The sequence below is a fragment of the Gossypium hirsutum genome, chromosome A03 (genome assembly GCF_007990345.1).
Source record: "Gossypium hirsutum isolate 1008001.06 chromosome A03, Gossypium_hirsutum_v2.1, whole genome shotgun sequence".
NCBI lineage: Eukaryota > Viridiplantae > Streptophyta > Magnoliopsida > Malvales > Malvaceae > Gossypium > Gossypium hirsutum.
This window is the reverse complement of record NC_053426.1, coordinates 6,535,196-6,556,117: the sequence shown is the minus strand read 5'-3', so window position 1 is coordinate 6,556,117 and position 20,922 is coordinate 6,535,196. Positions and strand designations below refer to the sequence as shown.

The 20,922-nt window shown below is 29.2% G+C and overlaps 2 protein-coding genes, 1 long non-coding RNA gene and 1 pseudogene across 3 annotated transcripts; 1 reads left to right on the top strand and 3 right to left on the bottom strand.

Moving 5' to 3' along the window:
* Window positions 1-210: 210 nt before the first annotated feature.
* Window positions 211-923, bottom strand: LOC107963872 (uncharacterized). The gene has a single exon (XM_016900380.2). The coding sequence runs from the start codon at window positions 789-791 to the stop codon at window positions 411-413; it is 381 nt and encodes a 126-aa protein (XP_016755869.2). The 5' UTR covers window positions 792-923; the 3' UTR covers window positions 211-410.
* Window positions 924-6,537: 5,614 nt separating this feature from the next.
* On the bottom strand, window positions 6,538-8,158 carry LOC121202815 (probable aquaporin PIP2-2; annotated as a pseudogene).
* A 4,823-nt stretch (window positions 8,159-12,981) lies between these two features.
* Window positions 12,982-13,772, bottom strand: LOC107963874 (60S ribosomal protein L12-3). The gene has a single exon (XM_016900382.2). The coding sequence runs from the start codon at window positions 13,649-13,651 to the stop codon at window positions 13,151-13,153; it is 501 nt and encodes a 166-aa protein (XP_016755871.2). The 5' UTR covers window positions 13,652-13,772; the 3' UTR covers window positions 12,982-13,150.
* A 1,694-nt stretch (window positions 13,773-15,466) lies between these two features.
* On the top strand, window positions 15,467-18,448 carry LOC107887978 (uncharacterized). The gene is made up of 2 exons (XR_001681227.2): window positions 15,467-15,553; window positions 18,218-18,448. It is a non-coding gene; the product is annotated as an uncharacterized lncRNA (long non-coding RNA).
* Window positions 18,449-20,922: the final 2,474 nt, after the last annotated feature.

The window sequence follows — 20,922 nt, the reverse complement described above, 5'->3', positions numbered from 1 at the left end:
CTAGCTGGCTACAACTACCATGGGGCATAGGCTTTAACTGTGAATCGAGTAATTTTGTCACACCTCTTGAGCTGACAGTGATGGCACTCGGCTAGTGATCATGAAATGTGTTTACATCTTTCTATAGCATTGGGGTGGAGTGGATGGGCTTAAATGGTTAGGTTTGAGTTGTTGGTTAAGGCATTCTATGATTAACATCATATCAAACACTTGTGAAACACTATCATACAATTATGTATTACAACTTCAAACATAAAATAGAACTAAAGCATGGCAGAAAAATCCAAAGATCAGAGGAAAAAAAAGATAGCATAAATGCTTAATTCTAACTCCTACATCATCATCATCATCACCATCAAGCCTTGGCCTACATTGTACATTGAGGATTGGATGTTTGAAGAGCAAATGATTTAGGCATCAGGTTGAACCGAGTTGGCTCGATTCGCATTAACACGACGGGTGTTGAGCACATAGTAAACACCCATTGCCAAAAGCACTGCAAATGCCAAACCAAAAACAATGCCAGCAGCAACTCCACCAGCACCCACTCCCTGCCCTGATGACACCTTGCTTGCAAGTGCTTTTGAACCATCAACTTGAGCTGCAACAGGCAATGGTGAGCACGTGGAAGCTACACAAGGGGTTTTGGGATGAAAAAAGTCATATGCTGAGGGGGAAAAGGCCATGGGGTTCTCGTATGCAATGCCATGGGGAGCTCTTTCTTCACCTCTGCCAATGGAAACTAAAGCTAGAGAAGATAAGATAAGCAAGAAAGAAGCAAATGAACTCATGTTTTTTCTGACTCTTTGATGGGTTAAAAAATTCGGTTACCTTTTAAATTCGCTTTTATAAGGCGTCGTTGTTACTTGGCATTTAATTTTGGTCCCTTTGATTTTGTTTTTATTCTCGATTTAATCATACTTCTTATTATCTCTATATTCTTCGAGTTTTTGAAATTTAGTCTTTATTCTTTTCTTATTTAAAAATTAAAATCGAATTGATGATATCATTAATGAACTCTCATAAAACTTGAACACGTAACATTTTAATATTTAAAGCTCTAATTTAAAAATTAAAGTCCATTCGATGGCACATATTCAAATTTAATAGAAGTCAATCAAATTGGTATCAATTGGATTTTAGTTTCAAGGCTAAATTTCAAAACTCGAAGAAATTCAAGGATTAGGGGCAGAATTAGACCTCTAATCTCTATTTACTTTCTCTCAAAGCCAAGCTTCTATATGATTGAGTGCCTTCTCAAACACCTTTAGTGGACTCAGTTGTAATTTTATCATCCCACTCACAGTGCTATTCAAATGAAAAGAAATCATACCCTAATCTCATCATTTCTTGAATCAATGTTCTGAATGATTTTCTCTACACAAACAATATGAATACATGAAATAAAAAGTAATGATAAGAGGGTTTTACTTAGCTTGAAGGATCAGCAAAGGGCCTAAACACATATGAGTAATGTTATTTATCCAAACTAGATGTTAGAAGATTTGGTTAGAACAGTTTGTTTTAGAAATGAATCCGAATAAAAAGAATTAGTCTTGTTTAAAATTAGGACGGACCCTTTTTTTAATTTTATAATATGTTAATGTTTTTATTTATAAATTATGTAATTTATATTATATGAAAAATTAAACTTATAATACTATAATGTAAATATTAAAAAAAATGTTAAATTTTTATATTTACAAATTTAATAGAAGGAAAACATATATACATATGAAGGAGATGTAACTTCTCATTCTGACATTTCCACAAGATTCATGGTTTTCTCAGCCGATGGGGACCTTTAGGGCTTCACATGTTTTAGCCATTCATGTGCATCCTCACATCACACATCACACATCACATGAGATGGCATGTTTTGGAGATTTTATTCCTATATATGTAGAGATGTAAAACAAAAAATTCGAATTGGAGTTAATTTAAAAAGTCAAAAAATTGGTTTCTAAAATAATTTAAATTTAATAAATTAGAATTTGTAAAAGTTTGAGGTTAAAATCAATCTGATATGATCATTTTATTTAGAACTGTAAAAATTGAATTTGTAATTAAATGGACATAAATATTATCATATGATAGTATTTAAAATGAGAATTCAATTGATTTAGCGGTTAAGAGCTATTCATTTATAAAACTCACTCGGATTTGAATCTTCAAGGGAACAATGATAAAATTTTATATAGGCAGCTCTCTTCAAATGTAACATATTTGGTAGTACATTGGATATATAAATACTAACCCTTTGATGATTTAATATGAAAAGGTGGATTTAGTAGTTAAATAGGCTAATTCCTCACATGGGGTACATTTTTATCTCAAAGTTGGCTTAGTCAAAGAGGCTAAACCTAAAAGCCCCTTGTATTTGCACCCCTTTAGGTCCATGTACATGTTCAAGGTATGTTAATTTACTTATTGCTTATATGTTAAAAAAATACCTAAAATATTAAAAAAATAATTAAGACCGTTTATTAATGATTTTTATTATTAATTAGTTGAACACTAAAATAATTGACGAACTAATTAAATAGTGACACGTGACAACTTCTAGTTTAATTTAATATTTTCTCATAAAATGATTAGAATTAAAATTAGAAAAAAATTATAAAAATCATAAAATATTATTAAAAATTAAAATTATTAAAAATTATTAGAATTGATATAAATTTATAAATTTTTTTTAAAAAGAATAATAATTTTTAATAAATTATTTTCTTAAATTCGGGTTAATTGCAATGTTTTTTTTATTACATTACAATTAAGTGATAATCTTTTTTATTTTAAAATGTACACTAGTGAATTTAATATAAGAATTTTAACAATGTTAACAATTGAATTTAAATTTTAAAATCTAGGAAATAAAAATATAATGACTAAATTGTAAAAAGACAAAAACTAGATAAACTTAAAACATAATTTAACTTTCTTTTATATGAGTGTTTAACTTTGTTTGGTGGTTGGCTAGTTAATTTATGATTTCTATTGATTAAGATGTGTAGCTTACCAAACAAATTAAAAGTCCTACACTGATCATATATATATATAAAATAACCACAGTTAACCCTATGTGTCGATCTAATGATTAAGGTATTTATCGTTCTAAGTGTTAGGGGATGAGCAAAATCCGATTTGATTCGAAAAACTCGATAAAAATTTTAAATTTCAAATTTCAAATTAAATAGTTCAAGTTAATTGAGTTATTTGGATCAACTCAAATAAAAAATCAAAATTTTCGGTTTAACTTGAATATAAATTATAATTTGAGTTATTCGAAAATCCGAATAAGAAAATGTAAAACGATTTCGTTTTGATAAATGTTTACTCATTAAGTTAAAAACAAAACCATTATATTGTTTATGTAGTTAAATAATCTTGTACTTCGTCTACTAGTTAAATAATCAATCCATGTAAACACAATATTGAGTATAAGTAATAGGATTCATTAACTTGACTTGAAATTTTTTTACTCCATTCGATTTGATTTGAAAAAAAATTTAAATTGAGTTTAGTTTGTAAAATAGAATTCGTCAACTCGACTAAACTTGAAAAAATTTTGACTTGATTCGGCTCAACTCGATCGAATGCTCACCACTACCAAGTATGACTTGAATTCAAGCTGCGTTAATCGTGTTATTGATAGGGTTTTGTCCCCTATTGTAATTAAATAATAGTAATAATATTAACCACAGTTGCAAATTTGTATGCATGTATTCTAGTACTGCATTGACGATTCTTTCTCGACGGTGAATTTGATTAATTAAGCTGTGATAAAATTTATTCTAATTTTGCTGGTTGAGATTTTGCTCTAATGAAATCTTGGGTTATTGTGGAATATTCTAAGTAGCCAATTATTTAAGTATAAAATTTATGTCCTACACATATTTCAATTTAAAATTAGATATATTAATTTTGATTTAAAATTAAAATTTAAATAGATTTAATTTAATTTGAGCATAAAAATGAATAATTCAAATCTAAATTGATCTGAATGGACCTGGAATTAAAATAATTGTACTTAAAATAATTTAAACCTAAAATCCGAACTCAAAATACTCCAAGGCTATATGACTTAAACCAAAATGATTTTAAATTTTAAAACTGAAATTCACCTGATCTAGATTAATCTGACCCAAAATCAACTCGCTCCATCTCAATTAATATGTCTATTGAATATAAAATATAATCCTTTTACTATATGAAAAAGTCTTTATAAATATCCATATAAAGCATTTACCCATTTCAAAAATTTATCTCGAGAGCTTGGTTTGGAAATTTATTGTCCCAAGAAGCAAATGGGATGTGTCTTTTAGATTACTGCTTAAGCGATGAATTATTTGGAACATTGGAAATGAAGATAGTATTGAATCCCAATATAGTGAATGGCCCACTTTCTTCTCTATCACGACTTGGTTTCTTTGGAAGAATCGAAATGAATCTATTTTAATCAAGTGAGTAATAACAACTATGCGCTCATAAATTCTACTAGAGCTTGGACGAGGTCTATATTTCTTAAAAGAGTGGCTGGAAATTGGATGTGTAACTCCATGATAAAGGGTCATTGGCAAGTTTCGAACCAGGGATCGGTAAAGGTGAACGTTGATGGTTTAGTGTCGACTTTTAAATCAAGAGCAGCCATAGGTGGAGTGGTGAGAGAGATGAATGGTAACTGGATGGGGGGTTTTGAAATGGTGGTGGGTTTATCGGATATCTTTCAGATTGAAGCTCGAGCATTACTTGAAGGCTTAAAATTTGCTTGTGCAAAGAGGTGCTGTAGAGTGGAGATCGAGAGTGATAATTTTGGGTTGGTAACCATTATTCAAAATGGGCTAGCAGTAAATAATATCTACAGTGAAGTTAGACTCATTCAAGGCCGGTTTCTTAAGGATTGAGAAGTGAAGTTTCAACCGATACTAAGAAAGAGTAATAGGGTGGCAGATTGCATTACAAAAGAAGTCCAAGGCAAAATGGAGCACTTGATTATTCATGAAGAACTACCGGAGAGTCTGAGGGATTTATTAGATTATGACAACCAGTGCGCTACATACCCATTGTTTGATGGCGATTAATTCTACTATAATCTTATCTTAAAGCTTTATTCTTTTATCTACCAACAAAAATTCCAATAATTTTTATAGAAATAAAATTAATAAAAACCCTCAAGTTTTGGTTATTTCATAACTCCAATAATAGTTACATCAAATAATATTAATTTCACTTTCATATGCAGCTTTCAAAACAGCAAAATCTCATCTAATTTTTTGTAATTTAAAGCCAAATTGTTGATAATCAAAGAGCTTAACACCCACCTACTTTGCCCTAGAAATTGACTAAAGGGCCATAAAATAAGGACAAAGATAATGTATAATAACTCTAAATTTTATATGACCTAACACATTTATTTTTTATTTTATAACAAATTTTGCTTCTTAGCAACAAATTATATAATAATTTATTAGTTAACATCAATACAGAATCAAATACATCATCTTATTTCACTCATCTAATCTCTTTAAACATGTCATCCTCAAGTACTAATTGTACTAGTTTTAGTCTTAGCTTAATCAATTTAGCAAAATTTTAATATTTTATCTCTTTGATTAATACCCACCAGTGTTGAGAGAATAAATAAAAGCATATTCTTAATAAAAGTATCATTGAAAGTAAATATCTATAACCATCAAATGCTTGGCGTAATGGTACAGCACCAACCTCAAAAAGATTGTATTAATCCTATATTAAGGTTTAATTAAAAAATTGGCCTTTAAATTATACCGTTTTTCCATTTATATATTTAAAGTTTTTTTTTGTTTCAAAAGTGATACTTGAACTATCAATTTTATCTTATTTCAAATAAAATACGATAATTACGAATTAACTTTAGATACCTATAGAAATAATGGCAAACTGTTAAATAAATTTATTGGTGCTTCAAGTTTTGGTTTCAAATTTAGAATTTAGTTTTTTTTTTAAAAAAAAATTAGAATATATATTTTTTATAATGTTATTAATTAGTTTGAATTGTTAATTATTCGAATTAAAATGTTGATATGAATATTTTTTTAAAAAAATACCCCTTTCACACATACACAAAATCAATGTCAGCATGACGGGTTTAATAACATTAACGGTAAATGGACTAGAACTGTAATTTGACCACATTGTAAGTCATAATTAATCAAAAGTTTAGGAAGATTAAGTAATTTCAGTTTGAAAAGATGCAGTTGGATAAACTAATATCTTATTAAGAATTTATTTTCAATAGCTTAATGCCACACCAAAAATTTTATTAGATTTACATTTAGATTTCATTTTTTTCAGGATGAAAATCTTGAAAGCATGCTTAATTTGAGTTGCGAATAGATAAAATAAAAAATAATTTAAAGAAAGTGGTTAAGACTCAAAACAATAGTATTATACTTACAAAATACAACAAGATTAAAAGAAATGGAGATGATAAAAAGATGACAACACTTATATAAAAATACATTTAAAAAGCAACAAAAATTTAGAAACAAACAGGGATTGAAAAGACACCCTTATCCATAATTCTTGTTTTCTTTTATTATTTACATTTCAATGGCCCCCCTTGTCAATGGTATAGAAAATAAACTGCACAAGGGAACCCCTCCCACAAGACATAAACTTGCACTCATTCCTCATTTGTTATTACATCATTGTTTTCTTATTGTAATAAAGGTGAAATGTTTTTAAGCATTGCTCCTGAAAGATCCAAGGGCTTTAATGGCTGCTGCTCTTAGGATGTATTGGTGGTAAAAGGCTGCAACGAAAGCACCAATGAAGGGTCCAACCCAGAATATCCACTGAAATAACACCACATGAATTTCATTTAAAATTTTTTTTCAATGGAAATGTAAATTTTATATATTTAGTAAAAGTATAAAAAAAAAAGGAAATTTACTTGATCATCCCAAGCTTTTTCTTGGTTGTAAATCACAGCAGCTCCAAAGCTCCTTGCTGGGTTGATGCCAGTGCCAGTGATAGGGATTGTGGCAAGGTGAACCATGAACACGGCAAATCCAATGGGAAGTGGTGCCAACACCTTAAATATATATATATTTTTGCAAACAAAGAAAATAATTACTCATAATGTTTATAATTTCAAAATTGAGAAAAAAAATTAATAATAAGAGGGACTTATATGGCAAGTTGGCAACCCTCCTATATGCCTAACCATGAAAGTTCCTACTAAGGAAATTAGTGAAAAATTGATTGTGTATAACAAAATCTACATATGGACAATCTACAAAAGTAGTATCCTAATTGATCCCCTAATTTTCTTTCAATTTCTTAATTTGACTCAAATATAAATATTGATTCATTTATAGAAGAGAGAAGGGAACATACAGGAACATGGGAATCCCTTGCACTCCTCTTGGGATCAGTGGCTGAGAAGACAGTGTAGACAAGAACGAAGGTGCCAATGATCTCAGCACCCAAGCCGGTGCCCTTGTTGAACCCATCTTGGAGCTCGTTGGCACCACCTCCATAGCTATTGTAGTAAGTCTTTTGGAAAGCCTTCACCAACCCACACCCACAGATTGCACCCAAGCACTGAGCCACCATGTACAACAGGGCTCGGATCAGTGACACCTTCCGCCCCACGAACAGTCCAAACGTCACCGCCGGGTTGATGTGTCCTCCTGTTGGGTTCACAGGTTTCAACAGTGTTTTCCTCACCCAAGGTTATACTAAAAGTTTGCATTTAATTATACACTCACCAGAGATACCAGCAGTGCAGTAAACAAGGATAAAGATCATGCCACCAAAAGCCCAAGCAATACCAAGTATACCAACACCACCACAATCCGGGTCAATAGTATTCTTTACCGGGTCGGTTTGGACTTTATACCCGATCACAGTCAACACCGTGACATACAAGAAAAGAAGGGTGGCAATGAACTCAGCGATCGCCGCCCTATAAAGCGACCATTTGGTGAGTTCTTCCATGTCAATCAACGGTGCCGGTGGTGGGTCATGGTAGTCCTTCGCTGAGAACTCCGCTCCGCCGCCTTGCTCCGCCGTGGTCTCAATATCTTTAGTCATATTGTGTTTTAAGCTGTGAAAATGTTCGTTTAAGCTATGGGTGAAGAGTGGTGAGAGGGAGAGGGAGAGGGAGAGGGAGAGGGAGAGGGAGTGTATATAAGGGGCAAACATAGAGGAGGCGACATCATGATGATGATAGTGATTAATGTGATTGATTATGATGTGATTATTTTTAACATTTATTCTAAGCCGTCCAACTTTAGATTATCTTCATTTGCATGGTCCCACCCTTAACTATACATTTGTTTTTCTTTTTCTAATTTCACTATAATTTTTTTAAAGTTTTCAACTGTCTTACTTGCATTTAGGGCTAATTCTCATTTTTAACCCCTTGAAATTTAAAATTTAATCTCATTACTTTTATAAATGTTATTAATAATTCAAACTTGATAACACAGTTTGTTGTTATAATTATAGTGATGGTATGAATTTTTTTTAAAAATTTCTTATTCTATTACACAATCAAAGCCATCTCAAAATTCAGTTAACCATGTTCAATTAAACACTTAGGATGTTTTTTAAAAAAATTTCACATGATCGTTTTAACAATAGCTAGTCAAACTGTGTCAATTTAAACATGCTAATATTATTATAGATTAAATATCAAATTTTAGAATTTTAGATAGACTAGAATCACAATTAATCCCTTTTTACATTTAATGGATGATGCTCTTCTATAATCCACCAAACTTGTTTGATGAGAAAATACAAATTAAACATACAACTACTAAAAAGCAAAACCCTAAATAAATAAAGTAAATTCAATAATATTAAAAATAAAAAAAACAACATTATCTTTTAGTATAAATAAATAAATAAAAAGGTCAGATTCCTTAATTATTAAATGAATTATTATTTAAATAAAGCAAAACTGCTGTCGTATGGTGGGCTGGTGAGGACTTTGCCAGATAAACTTATGACTCTGAATATATACCTAAAAGCCAAATTTAATTTTTGCAAGAAAATATGAATATGTGGTTCATGTTTTGTTGTTATTGTTTAATCATTGACATGTGCATGGTTTTGATTTTCAACCACCTATTTCAATTTTCTTCGTTTCTTTTATTTTTTTTCCCTTGTTGATTTAGGGTTAATTTGAATCACCAATCTATTTATTTCTAATGAGTTTAAAAGAAAGGTCTCAGTGAGTTTAATTAATATAGTGGTAAGTTAAAAGTTTGTAGCAGTGAAATTAAAAATAAGAGTAAATTTGTGTTTGGATTTAAACTCAATTATAACTGTGAGGTGGGAATAGAAATTACCTATTAAAGACAATAATAAACTTTAATTAAAATAACTCAAAAAAGAATATTTTTGTAAAACAATTCTCCACCAAAGTAAATTTACTCCTATTAAAGCGTAAAGCACCAGCTAAAATTGAGGGCTATGGTGCAATTCAACTAACCCACTACACTTCACCACAAGTGTAAAGTGAAAGTTGCTTCACCGTTTATAAGGCGTATACCCTAATTCTATCTCATCATGGGTGAAATGGTATCCAGAGGGATCCTTAATCATTTTCTTGGCAGCCAAACAAATTTAGTTGCTTAAATAAAATTAAACATCCTAAATGATAAACATCTAGGATGTCAATTTCATATATTCACCATCGAATTTCTCCATCAAAATTGGATATTTTAAATTGGAATAAATCAAATTTTTAAATTTTCAAATCATTCTAAATTGATATGCATCTCGAATTTAAATTAATTGAGATTTAAATTATTTTAAGTTTAAATTATTTTCAGATATTGAACAAATTTATATGGTTAACATTTTATTATTATGTAAACTTTGTTGATTGGAAAATTAATTCTTTTAGGAGAAGTATAAATTTTGTATAAAATTTTCTAAAAAAAATTAAAGGAGACCGACCATTTAGACTAACAATAATGCTGACAAATAATATTTGTATAATGTTTTGCAAATTGTTGACATTAATGTAAAAATGTACCCACCATTCCAACTCAATTTTACATATAAAAATCTCGAAACGTTACCCTCATAACTCCATCATCGTAGCATATAAATAATTATATGATAACTTCGTCCGTTTATTAATTCAATCATTAGTCGCGTGATAAAAAAATTTATGTACTAATGACATTAATTTCATGTTTGAGTTCCATTTCTATATAATTTCTACATTTATAAAAAATTACACGACTTTGATACTCTTTAGTGTTTGATAATCATATTAAATCTTAACTAAATTTAAAATTTAATTTTTAAATAATAAGAGATTAATTTAAGAAAGTTTTAACCTCAAAATAAATTATTTTCGAAAGACTAAAAATCATAAATTAATATAATGATTAAATTATATTTTAACCTCTCAAAAATTTATAGTCCAATTTTCCTCTATTTTTTTTTCTGCTTCTATCGTTATTCTTTGAATGAAATTTTTTATTCATAAAACTCAAATTCAATTTTTTTTTAAAAGACTTAATAAATATATAATTCTACTAATTCATAATTCAAACTCAATAATTCCATTCCATTTGGAACAGCTATCAGTCTTTCTTGAATGAAAGTTATGGCTAGAAAGACACCACGTGTCCGGTAAGTATGAAATCAAATTCTCTTGATTTGTAGTGCCCCATTGGCTGGACGGTGAGGAGGAAATTTCAGGCAAATGTTTTTCTAATAAGACTTTTAGTAAGAGTGATATCATCATCTAATCCTTAATACTTTACCCTACCAAGGAAGGATCACTTATCCCACTCCACAAAGGTTGGAGACTTGCTAAATTAATCACATTGCAATCTATAATGTTTAAACAAAATTTTCTCAGATTAGTTTATTAAACAACTCCTCTCATTCATCTATACAAAAAGAACTAAAAAACTGTACTCTTTATTTTTTATGCTACCACACCAAATACTCTTCAATAACACAAAATATATAACATTTCAATAATATAATATTTTAATTTTTAACTTATTGAATCGTAACTATATTAACATTAACAATATTACCAATGTAAAATAATCATTATCCTCCTATTTAAAAATTAAAAATTTCTGAGTAATTTTAAACATTATATAAAAAAATAAATATAATAAGAATCAATAACGAAATTAATGTTCAAAAAAATATTTTAACTTCCAGTTAATATTTTCATCGAAAGCTCTTTTTAGAATTTTTCTAACAATGAAAAATTAACTCTTTTATTTTAATTGGTAGAATTGCTAAGTTTGTTCATATAAATTGTTTCTTTTTCTTTTTAAAGTTACAAGTACATCAATATTCTAATCAAGGTCAATTATTATAAGTTAATCATTAAAACTTGGAAGCATTAACTTGAATATATATATAAAAAGCCCACAAATGATTTGTATATAACGAGACTCAAACCTAAACCTCAACATTTGGTGTGCATCAAAATTGTTGAATTTGTTAATTTTTAGTCAATGATTTAATATAAAAAAGATTAACAATAGTACTCAATTGAACTAATTTTTTATTCTCAGAAAGTCAAAAAAAAAATCAAAATTTAAAATAAAAAGACAATTTTAAATTATCATAAAAGAAAGAATGAAATTAAAACTAAACATTGAGCTAGTAGCAAAAATCAATATATGAAGTAATGCATGCAAAGTGGAACTAGAACTGGTTTGCAAGGCATTGAATCAGGATAACTTATGCCATTGCCTGACTGCTTATACGGTGAGCAGCTTTGGAATAAGGTTGAGGTCCCTTCTAATGTCAGCCAAGGTTTACTATTAACGCTGAAGCGTATGGTTTGAAATGGTTAAACAAGTTGTTCCAGGCCTACATGACGATTGATCATGAGTATTCTTCATTCCTAACCCCTAAACCCATAACCTTACTAACATGCCTCACAACACAATTATACTCAATTAAGAATTTTGGTCCCTCCATCCATAGGTTTAATTATGATTTTGGTCCCTCAATTATACTCATTTGAGTTTTAATGTACTTTGACATAATTTATTTTTTTCCTACCTTTATACTGTCATTAATTAATCCAAATAGGTAATATAGCTAAAAACACCCTTTCCAACAACAACAAAAAAATCCATATCAGCATAAAGTGTTAGCTATTTGGTATAACTAATACCATAATCAAACTAGAGAGACCAAATTTAAGTACCAAGGACAAAATTGAGAATTTGAGAATACTAGAGGGAAGACCGAAATTTACACAGATGCTAAGCTTTCTGATAGCCCACAACACAATAATACATTTATTCAGGATGCAATAATGAATCAAATAAATCACTGATAAGTCAAACATTTAGCAATGAAGCTAAACCAGCTAAACAGACAAATGATGTTAAGCATGTAAAAATGGTTAGACCAATAAACCTGTAAATTGAATGGATCGGTTTTAAAATTTTCGGATTATTTCTGCTCCAGGTCTTCATTTAAGGTTTGGGAGGCTGAGGTTTTTTTAGACCGGGTCAATACAAGTTCAATCATTTTGGGTTCAAGCCGGTTTAGGGTTTCGGAGCAAAATTCACAGGTCTAGCTGACAACTGCAAGAATAGGACTCTCAAACTTTTGAAAATAATCTAAGCCTGAACAGCTACAACTAACAATGCACATAATCCTGTTGTGATAACAAAGTATTCTAATAGTATGTGCATTCAGATTCTTTAGCAACAACATTCAAAGATATATCAATCTTAAAAATACAATCTCAATAACATTACTCATAGAGAACCAGTAGATCAATGCAATCAAGTTCCTAAATCACATTGAATAACTTAAAAACTATACTAAAATGCAACATTTTCCATTAATTTCTCACTTACTAAGCTGAAGCATGGTCAAAAGACTCACATTTTCAATTCATTTCCAAATTACCAAGCTTAAGCAAAACACCAAGACTTGCATTACGAAAAAAAATACAATATAAAGGACAAACAGAGGATATAACTAAACATCACATATATAGCCATAAAGATGACCCACAAATGTTAACATCATCTAAAATTAACCTCAAAAACAATCTCTGATAGAAAATATCCGTAAATTCTCCAAAACCATACAGATAAACAAAATTAAACAAGATATGATCTTAAAAGTAATAAAGGAAGTTTACTCACTCGAGAGGAACATCAACATCACCATCATCAATCTCCTGCTGCAAATCTTTAGGGTCTTTACCATCGACGGTACACCCAACGGAAACACAGGTGCCCAGAATCTCCTTCACCGTCCCTCTCAAATCCTTAGCCATGGACCTCGGCCTCATTACTTTAGCGATCTCTATGACGTCATCGAGTCCGATGTTCCCGTTATGCTTGATGTTCTTGGTCTTCTTCCTATCCCTCTCCGGTTCCTTCAATGCCTTGATTACCAGCGCTGCCGCCGACGGTACCACCATGACCTTCGCCTGGCGGTTCTGGACAGTGAGCTTGACGGTTACGCGGAGACCCTTCCATTCCTTGGCGGTCTCTTTAGCGATATCTTCTCCGATCTTCTTGGGAGAGAGACCGAGAGGACCGATCTTCGGAGCGAGTGAACTAGCTGCTCCGACTTCACCGCCGGTGACGCGGACGAAGACGTCGACGACTTGGCTTGGATCAAATTTTGGCGGCATTTTGGCGTAGGAAAGAAGGTGGCTAGGGTTTTCGTAAAACTGAAAGAGTGTAAAGAGATGATATAATATAGCTAGGGTTTTTCTTGTTTAATACCCGATCTAACCTTTTACGAGGTGGGGAACAATAGGCGCGTACGAGGGATGTTTCCGTCATTTACTATTTTCAGAGACTGCATTGGGCTGAGCAAGTTTTGATATTTGGGCTTGTTTTGAAAAATTAAAATTGGTAGATTTTTGGGCTTCTATAAACTACAATTCATATATCCTTATTTTTTTCATATTTTTCTTATACATATTCTCTAGTGCTTCGTCAAAAAATATTTTGTATAAGTTTTATCACTAAGCTTACGTTTTGTAAACACCCACGTTAACGAGGTTTCTTTGATTACACTACTCTACCAATTTATGTTAGGAAAGTTTTATTTATTGAATTGTTAGACCAACATATTCCTTTTTAATCAACTAACTCGATTGATCTGGTTTAATCTAGATTTATATTATTATGATAAAGAAAAATCACTCTACTTAAGAACAAACCACAAATATATTATTGGTAAAAATGCAGAGTCAGTCCTCGTTATAACTGTCATGCTCATTTAATTATAACAATCAATTTTTTTATAAAATACTTTTTTTTATTTTTATGTTTTATGCTTGCCCTTTATAACAAATTTTCACACATAATAACAACCATAAAAATACGAAGTGCACTATTTACTAAATTTGTTCTTTATAACACCCCCTTATCTAAAATTTAATGATGCGTTTAGAAAGTCATTTAGTAGTTTAAATAATCATTGTAATTGAGTGCAATTGAAACACCCCAAATTCTTTATAATTACAATAGGGTGTATTTATTACCTAAATAATTACACATTCATCTAATTACTCTGTGGTGTCCAAGCACATCATGTGTAAAATTAGTTCTATTCCTAAGTGAAATAAATAATAATAGTAATTTTTAATTAATATACTTTTCATTAAAATGTTTAAAATTTATATAAAAATATATTAATAATATATTATTAAATGAAAACAATTTTTAGTAAATGAAATTTCATTTGTAAATTTTATTAAAAATACCATCTAAATCTCAACAATAAATATTTTTTAACATAATTACAGTTTTTTAATTTGAAAATTTATAAAAAGAAAAAAAAACCTCTATTATGATCTGAATCTTAAATATCGTTGTAAGTGTCTTAGAGATTTGTTTCTTACTAGCTTCTAATGTAATAGCTCGATTTTAGGCTTAGTCGGAACAGTGGTTTCGGGACCACAAATCCGACGAAAAAAAAATGTAATGGCTTGAATTTTCAGAGGTGTCGGAACGGTGATTCGAGATCACTAAATTCGACAAATGGGTAGAAAATATTATTAATTTAGTAAGTATAAGTTAAATATGAAGTTAGGAAAATTTTTGAAATAGTGAATAGTGCACTAGAAATAAATATTAAAATAATTAGAATCGAAATGAGGTATCAAGACCTCGGGGATTTTAAACTGAGCCATAAATATTTTTATAAATATTCATGGAGTGTTAAAAAGTTAGTATTAAAGTTTCGTTAAGAAATTTTAAAGTTCCGATAATTAATTGAACAAAAAGGACTAAATTGTAACAAATGCAAAATTTTGGGAAATGATTAAATAGCTTAAATGATAAAAGGAAGAGGGCTTTAAAGGCGAATAGACCCAAGGTCTATTTGGGCTGGACGGCAGAGGCATGAAATCAGCAAGAAAGTAAGGAGAATTAAGGGCAAAATTGGAAAATTGTAAAATTTGCTTAATAAAGTTAGGACCCAAGTGGAATTATCTAGATTTCTCTTCATTTTTCTGAATTCTCATCAGCTAAAACACCATGGAAGGGCTTCTTCAAGCTGGTTCTTCATATTTTTATTACAAGTAAGTTCAATTCTTGACTATTTCTTGAAATTTTTGTATTTTTATGACTTTTACAACTAGGCCCACTTGTTAAATCCATTAGTTTTTGATTTTATGAAAGAAGTTGAAAGTTGATATGAATATGTGCTGGAAGTATATGATGATTTAGCATGAAATTAGAGCTTTAAATTGTTCATATGCTGATTTTATTGAAAGAATTGAATAGAAAGTGAATGTTTGGGACCTAATAGTAAAAGAGTTTGAAGATAGAGTTATATGTGGAAATTCTGAATTTCAATAGTTGTGTAACAACTTATAATGTCTAGTAAAGTACTAATTGAGAAAATTAGATTAATTGAGGGGTTAATTGAGAAAGGACCGAATTGTATAAACTGTGAAATTTGGGGCAAAATGGAAATCAACATTTTGCACTAAAGCAGTTTTGGACAGCAGCAGTAGTGTAACTTTGAAAAATCACCAAAAATTGTAGAGATTGAATTAGAGGATGAATAAAATATGAAACTAAAGCTGATTGAGTCTAGTTTCTTATAAAAGAAATGATGTGAGCAATGGAATTGTAAATCATGAGATATAATAGATTTTGTGAGACAAGGTCAGAATGAATTCGGGTTCCCCTGTTCTGACTTTGGAAAATCATTAAGAATTGTACAAAAATGATTATGAGTTATAGTTTATATGGTTAGAATCCTTAATGAGTCTATTTTTAGAAGAAACAAGCTAAAACATCATCCGAATTCTGTACAATGAGATAATTAATTTTTAGTGAAGAGTGGTCGGAACTGTCAGACAGCGAAACAGGGGAAACTTTAAAGAATAAACTGTACTATTTGGCTGAACCAAAAATTATGAAAATTTTATGGTATGAAGATATGTGAGTCTAGTTTCAGGGAAAATTAACGGATCTTAATTTGGAGCTCTGTAGCTCCGGATAAAAATAATTTAGTGACTCTGACTCGGATAAACAGCTTTGAATATACATGTTAGTGAATATTGAAATTATGGTTAATGTTGTTTAAGTGTGTTATACACATTAAGGATGTGAAATGGAGAGGAGGAGGAGGAAAATTGGGAAATATATGAATGATTCGTGTATAAATGGTCATATGTTTGATTATAACTCATAAACGATGAAATATGAATGATGCTTATTTTTGTGCATTATTGGTCATGGTTTAAGCTCATGTGTGAAAATAAAGTTTCATAGTATGTGTGTATGGTATATTCAGTATATGATTTGGCATGAAATAATACCATGAATGGTTTATGAATTAACACATGTTGGTAAGCCTGATATATGAATAAATGATCAAATTGAGCGGAACGCCGGATTTGAGTACTTCTGATCAAGTGACAAAGTGATAAGTGGTAGCTTTAGCTACACTTATCTGATCAAGTGACAAGTGGAAAGTGATAAGTAATAGCTTCGGCTATACTTATCTGATCAAGTGACAAAGTGATAAGTGATAGCTTCGGCTACACTTATCTGATCAAGTGACAAGTGAAAAGTGATAAGTGATAGCTTCGGCTATACTTATCTGATCAAGAGACAAAGTGATAAGTGATAGCTTTAGCTACACTTATCTGATCAAGAGACAAAGTGATAAGTGGCTACACTTATCTGATCAAGAAACAAAGTGATAGGTGGCTACACTTATCTGATCAGGGACAAGTGATAAGTGATCATACGTAAGACCATAGTTATACTATGGCAAAGTGAAAGTGAAGTACTCAATTTTCCGTGACCGTTCCCTAATTTGATTAAGGATGGTAAGTGACAAATGGGCCCAAAAGAATTAAAGTAAATGGATAAGTGGTAGTGTATTTATATCAGGACGATGTTGTCATTCAAACTAAAGTGATATTTTCATTGCTAAATTGAGAATTTCATAAATGTGTTATTGAATGGTATAATCAATAAACATTGAGTTAAATGGTAAATACGTATTAGTTTTGAATTTGATGTCATTGAATTGCACGTGAATTAAATGGAAATTGCTAGTGATATGATTTAAATTATGAGCATGAGAAATTGCGAATTGAATGAAATGGAAATGAAGCATTAAATTGCATGAGTATGTATCGGGTCTCGCAGGCCCTAATTATTATGATTATAATATTTTGAGGATATATTGTGAAAAGTTATAGAAACATGTTAATTATTTTGAAAGTTTTAATTTTGATGAAATTTTATAACTCGGTTAAATACGTTTACAAGTGTATGTGTTTTGGTAATGCCTCGTACCCTATTCCGGTGTTGGATACGGGTAAGGGGTGTTACATCTAATGCAACGTATGTGATTTTACAAATTTAATTTTCAAATTATTTATTTTTAATTATTGTTATCTATCATTAATATGATAAATTTTCTTAATTTTTAAATAATATAAAATTTTAGAACTATATGAGAAAGTAAACTATAATGTTAATTTGAAAAAAAGAAGAAGGTAAAACAACATGCAATAATTATAATAATAATTCATGATAAATAGAAATTTTATTTAAACTAACTTATAAACACATTTAAAATAATGATTAAAAGTTTTACTCAACGACAGTGTCCGTCTCTAGGCTGGTTATCGCTTGCATTTTTCCTCTCCCATCAACTATTTCTTTTTTTATTATTTTCATTCACTACACGCGTCTTCTATATTTTCAATTTGCAGGTCTATTTTTTGGGTATCTTTGTTGTTTTTACAAGTTGTGATGGACAAATAACGGTGCCTGTCGTTTGCTAAAACTCCACCAGCCACCAATAGGTTTTCTTGGATGAAGAAAATTGGCAATAAGATGTAACATCCATTTTTTTACCGATAATTTTTTTTAGATGCTACTTGGTCAAATTTGTCTAACTATTAAATGTTATTTATAATGTCAAGCTTAAATTTTAATTGGTATATAACTATAATATTAATTAAGCAATAATTAAGATGCTTAGAGTTCTATTCAAACAATAACTCTATTTGACATCAATAAAATTAGCACTATTAAAAAAATAGTAAAATTTTTAATTGTAAATTATATTTATAATTCTAACTATCACAAAATTTTATATATTTTATGTTTATAATTCTATTGAATGAATAACTCTATTTTAAAACTAGTGAAATTATTTTATCTAATAATTCTAAATTACATTATAAAAGTTAATTTAGTAATATGATGAAAAATAAATAGTATACTTGTCGGTTTAAAAATTTCTCCAAATTCATGCTTATATATATATAGTATAAATTGATGTATAACAACATAACATATAAAATTTTAACGGACAAATAGAATTATTATAAATATATATATTATAGATAGCTATATAGCAACTACCTCTCCATAATATACAAAATTTTACTAGATAAATAGAGTTTTAAATTCAAATTTTCCTTGAATTCATTAGTATTTATTAGGAAAAATAAACTGAGCATAAATAAATAAAATAATTACTATGTCGTGAAAGAATCGCTACCTTAGAAATAAATCCATCATGATCATGTTGACTTTCTAAGGTTAACACAATATTTTAATATTTGTACAAATAAACATAGGTGTACTACTCAATAAGAGTGAGAGGCAAGACTATATTTAAATCCTCTTAATAACATTTTCTCAACCAATATGGGATTACTCACCTTATATTACCAACAATATCATGTTAAATCATTTTAATTTAAGTTATTTAAAATTATTCATTTGAATGATTTCGAATAAAAGTTATTTTTAAATTAATATTATCAATTTTTTATATTAAAATAAATTAGAATTAGAATTAAACAATGGAATTTTGGAATTTGGGGATAAGCATATCCTTGGATCATTTTGAAGCACCCAAAACGTAATTTTCATGGTGCCAAAATTCGCAATGTTGAAGTAATAGCTTGGTCTTCACTAGAATCCAGCTTTGACGGAGATTGTGAATGAATAGGATTTGTTCCAATTTTGAACATTGTATATCCAAAGTATATAGATACGTGTGTTTATGATTCATGTTAGGTCTCGTTACAGAAAGAATAAATAATTTTAAGTTAAGAGTCTAACTATGATCTTGACTTAGTTTAATTTGTATATATAATTTATTTTCTAAACTATATAAATGATCATTCAACCAAGTTCGTATTTTTGTTTTGGTTATTCAACTTTAAACTTTTTTAATTTAGGCATTAATGTTTGAGCTCGTTTCTATTTTGGTCACCTATCCTTAAATTGATAACATAAAGCCTTTTTTTAACTAGTATAATAGCACATTTAGTCCTCAATATTTACATACTCTATCCTTAAACTTGTTAACCAAAGCTTTCAACTTTTAAAAAACATTCCACATCTATAAATTTGTAAAAACCCCCAAAAAAATTTTCTCTCAACTAACGCCCCGTTTTCCGAGCCAATTATCATTTCTTTTTTCATTAGTTTTCTTCTAAATAGAATATTGTATATCCCTTTGATTGATACATTTTTGGGTAATTAAAATGGAAAAACCTTAAAAAATAACACTTTAGATTTACTCTTGTTGTTAACAATATAAGATTTCTTTAAAAGTACATATAAATAGTCTTGGAAGTAGGTCCTTGAAATTGGAGATTTAATCTAGAGCTAACAAATATGGTTTTGAAAAATCTAATTGTTCAATCAATAATTATATAAGAAAAATTATGAACATTTAATTTTTCATAAGAAAAAAAGTGAAAGAATTAATTAAATTTCCTTTTGTTACATTGATAATGATTTTTTTTTTAATTTATAAACTGATTAAGAGATCATTAAGTACTCAATTGATTTTTAATTTTTAAATCAATAATAAGCAATACGTATCACTAATTATATGATTTAGTCTCAAATTATTACTAATTTGATTAAAAACAAAAATTATGCTACTAGAGTGAAAAAATATTTTTACAAATATTAAATTATTTATATAATTTTATTGTAACTTATATTTTCAAAATTTTGTATTTTTCTATTATTTTTAATAGGGTTTAGTTGATTTCTAACACTAACTTATTAAAAATATAAACAAAGAGGGTTATGTGTTGAATTGGATAATTTTAGTCATAAATAAAACAATTAATAGATGTGGAATGCTTTTATTTTAAAAGTTGAAAGCTTTGGTTGGTAAGTTTGAGGATCAAATTGCTAGAATTTGCAAATATGAAAGGTTAAATTTATTGAATTATTTAGAATTAGAATCAAATTGATAGAATATATCTAAGTGTTGAAGACTAAATGTGTTATTAAATCAGTTAAAGAAATATTTTCCATTATCAATTTAACCGTGGATGACCAAAACAGGAACGAATTTAAACGTCAGTGCCTAAATTGAATTTTTTTTAAAGTTGGGTAACAAAAATAGAAACGTGAACATAGTTGAGTGACCATATGT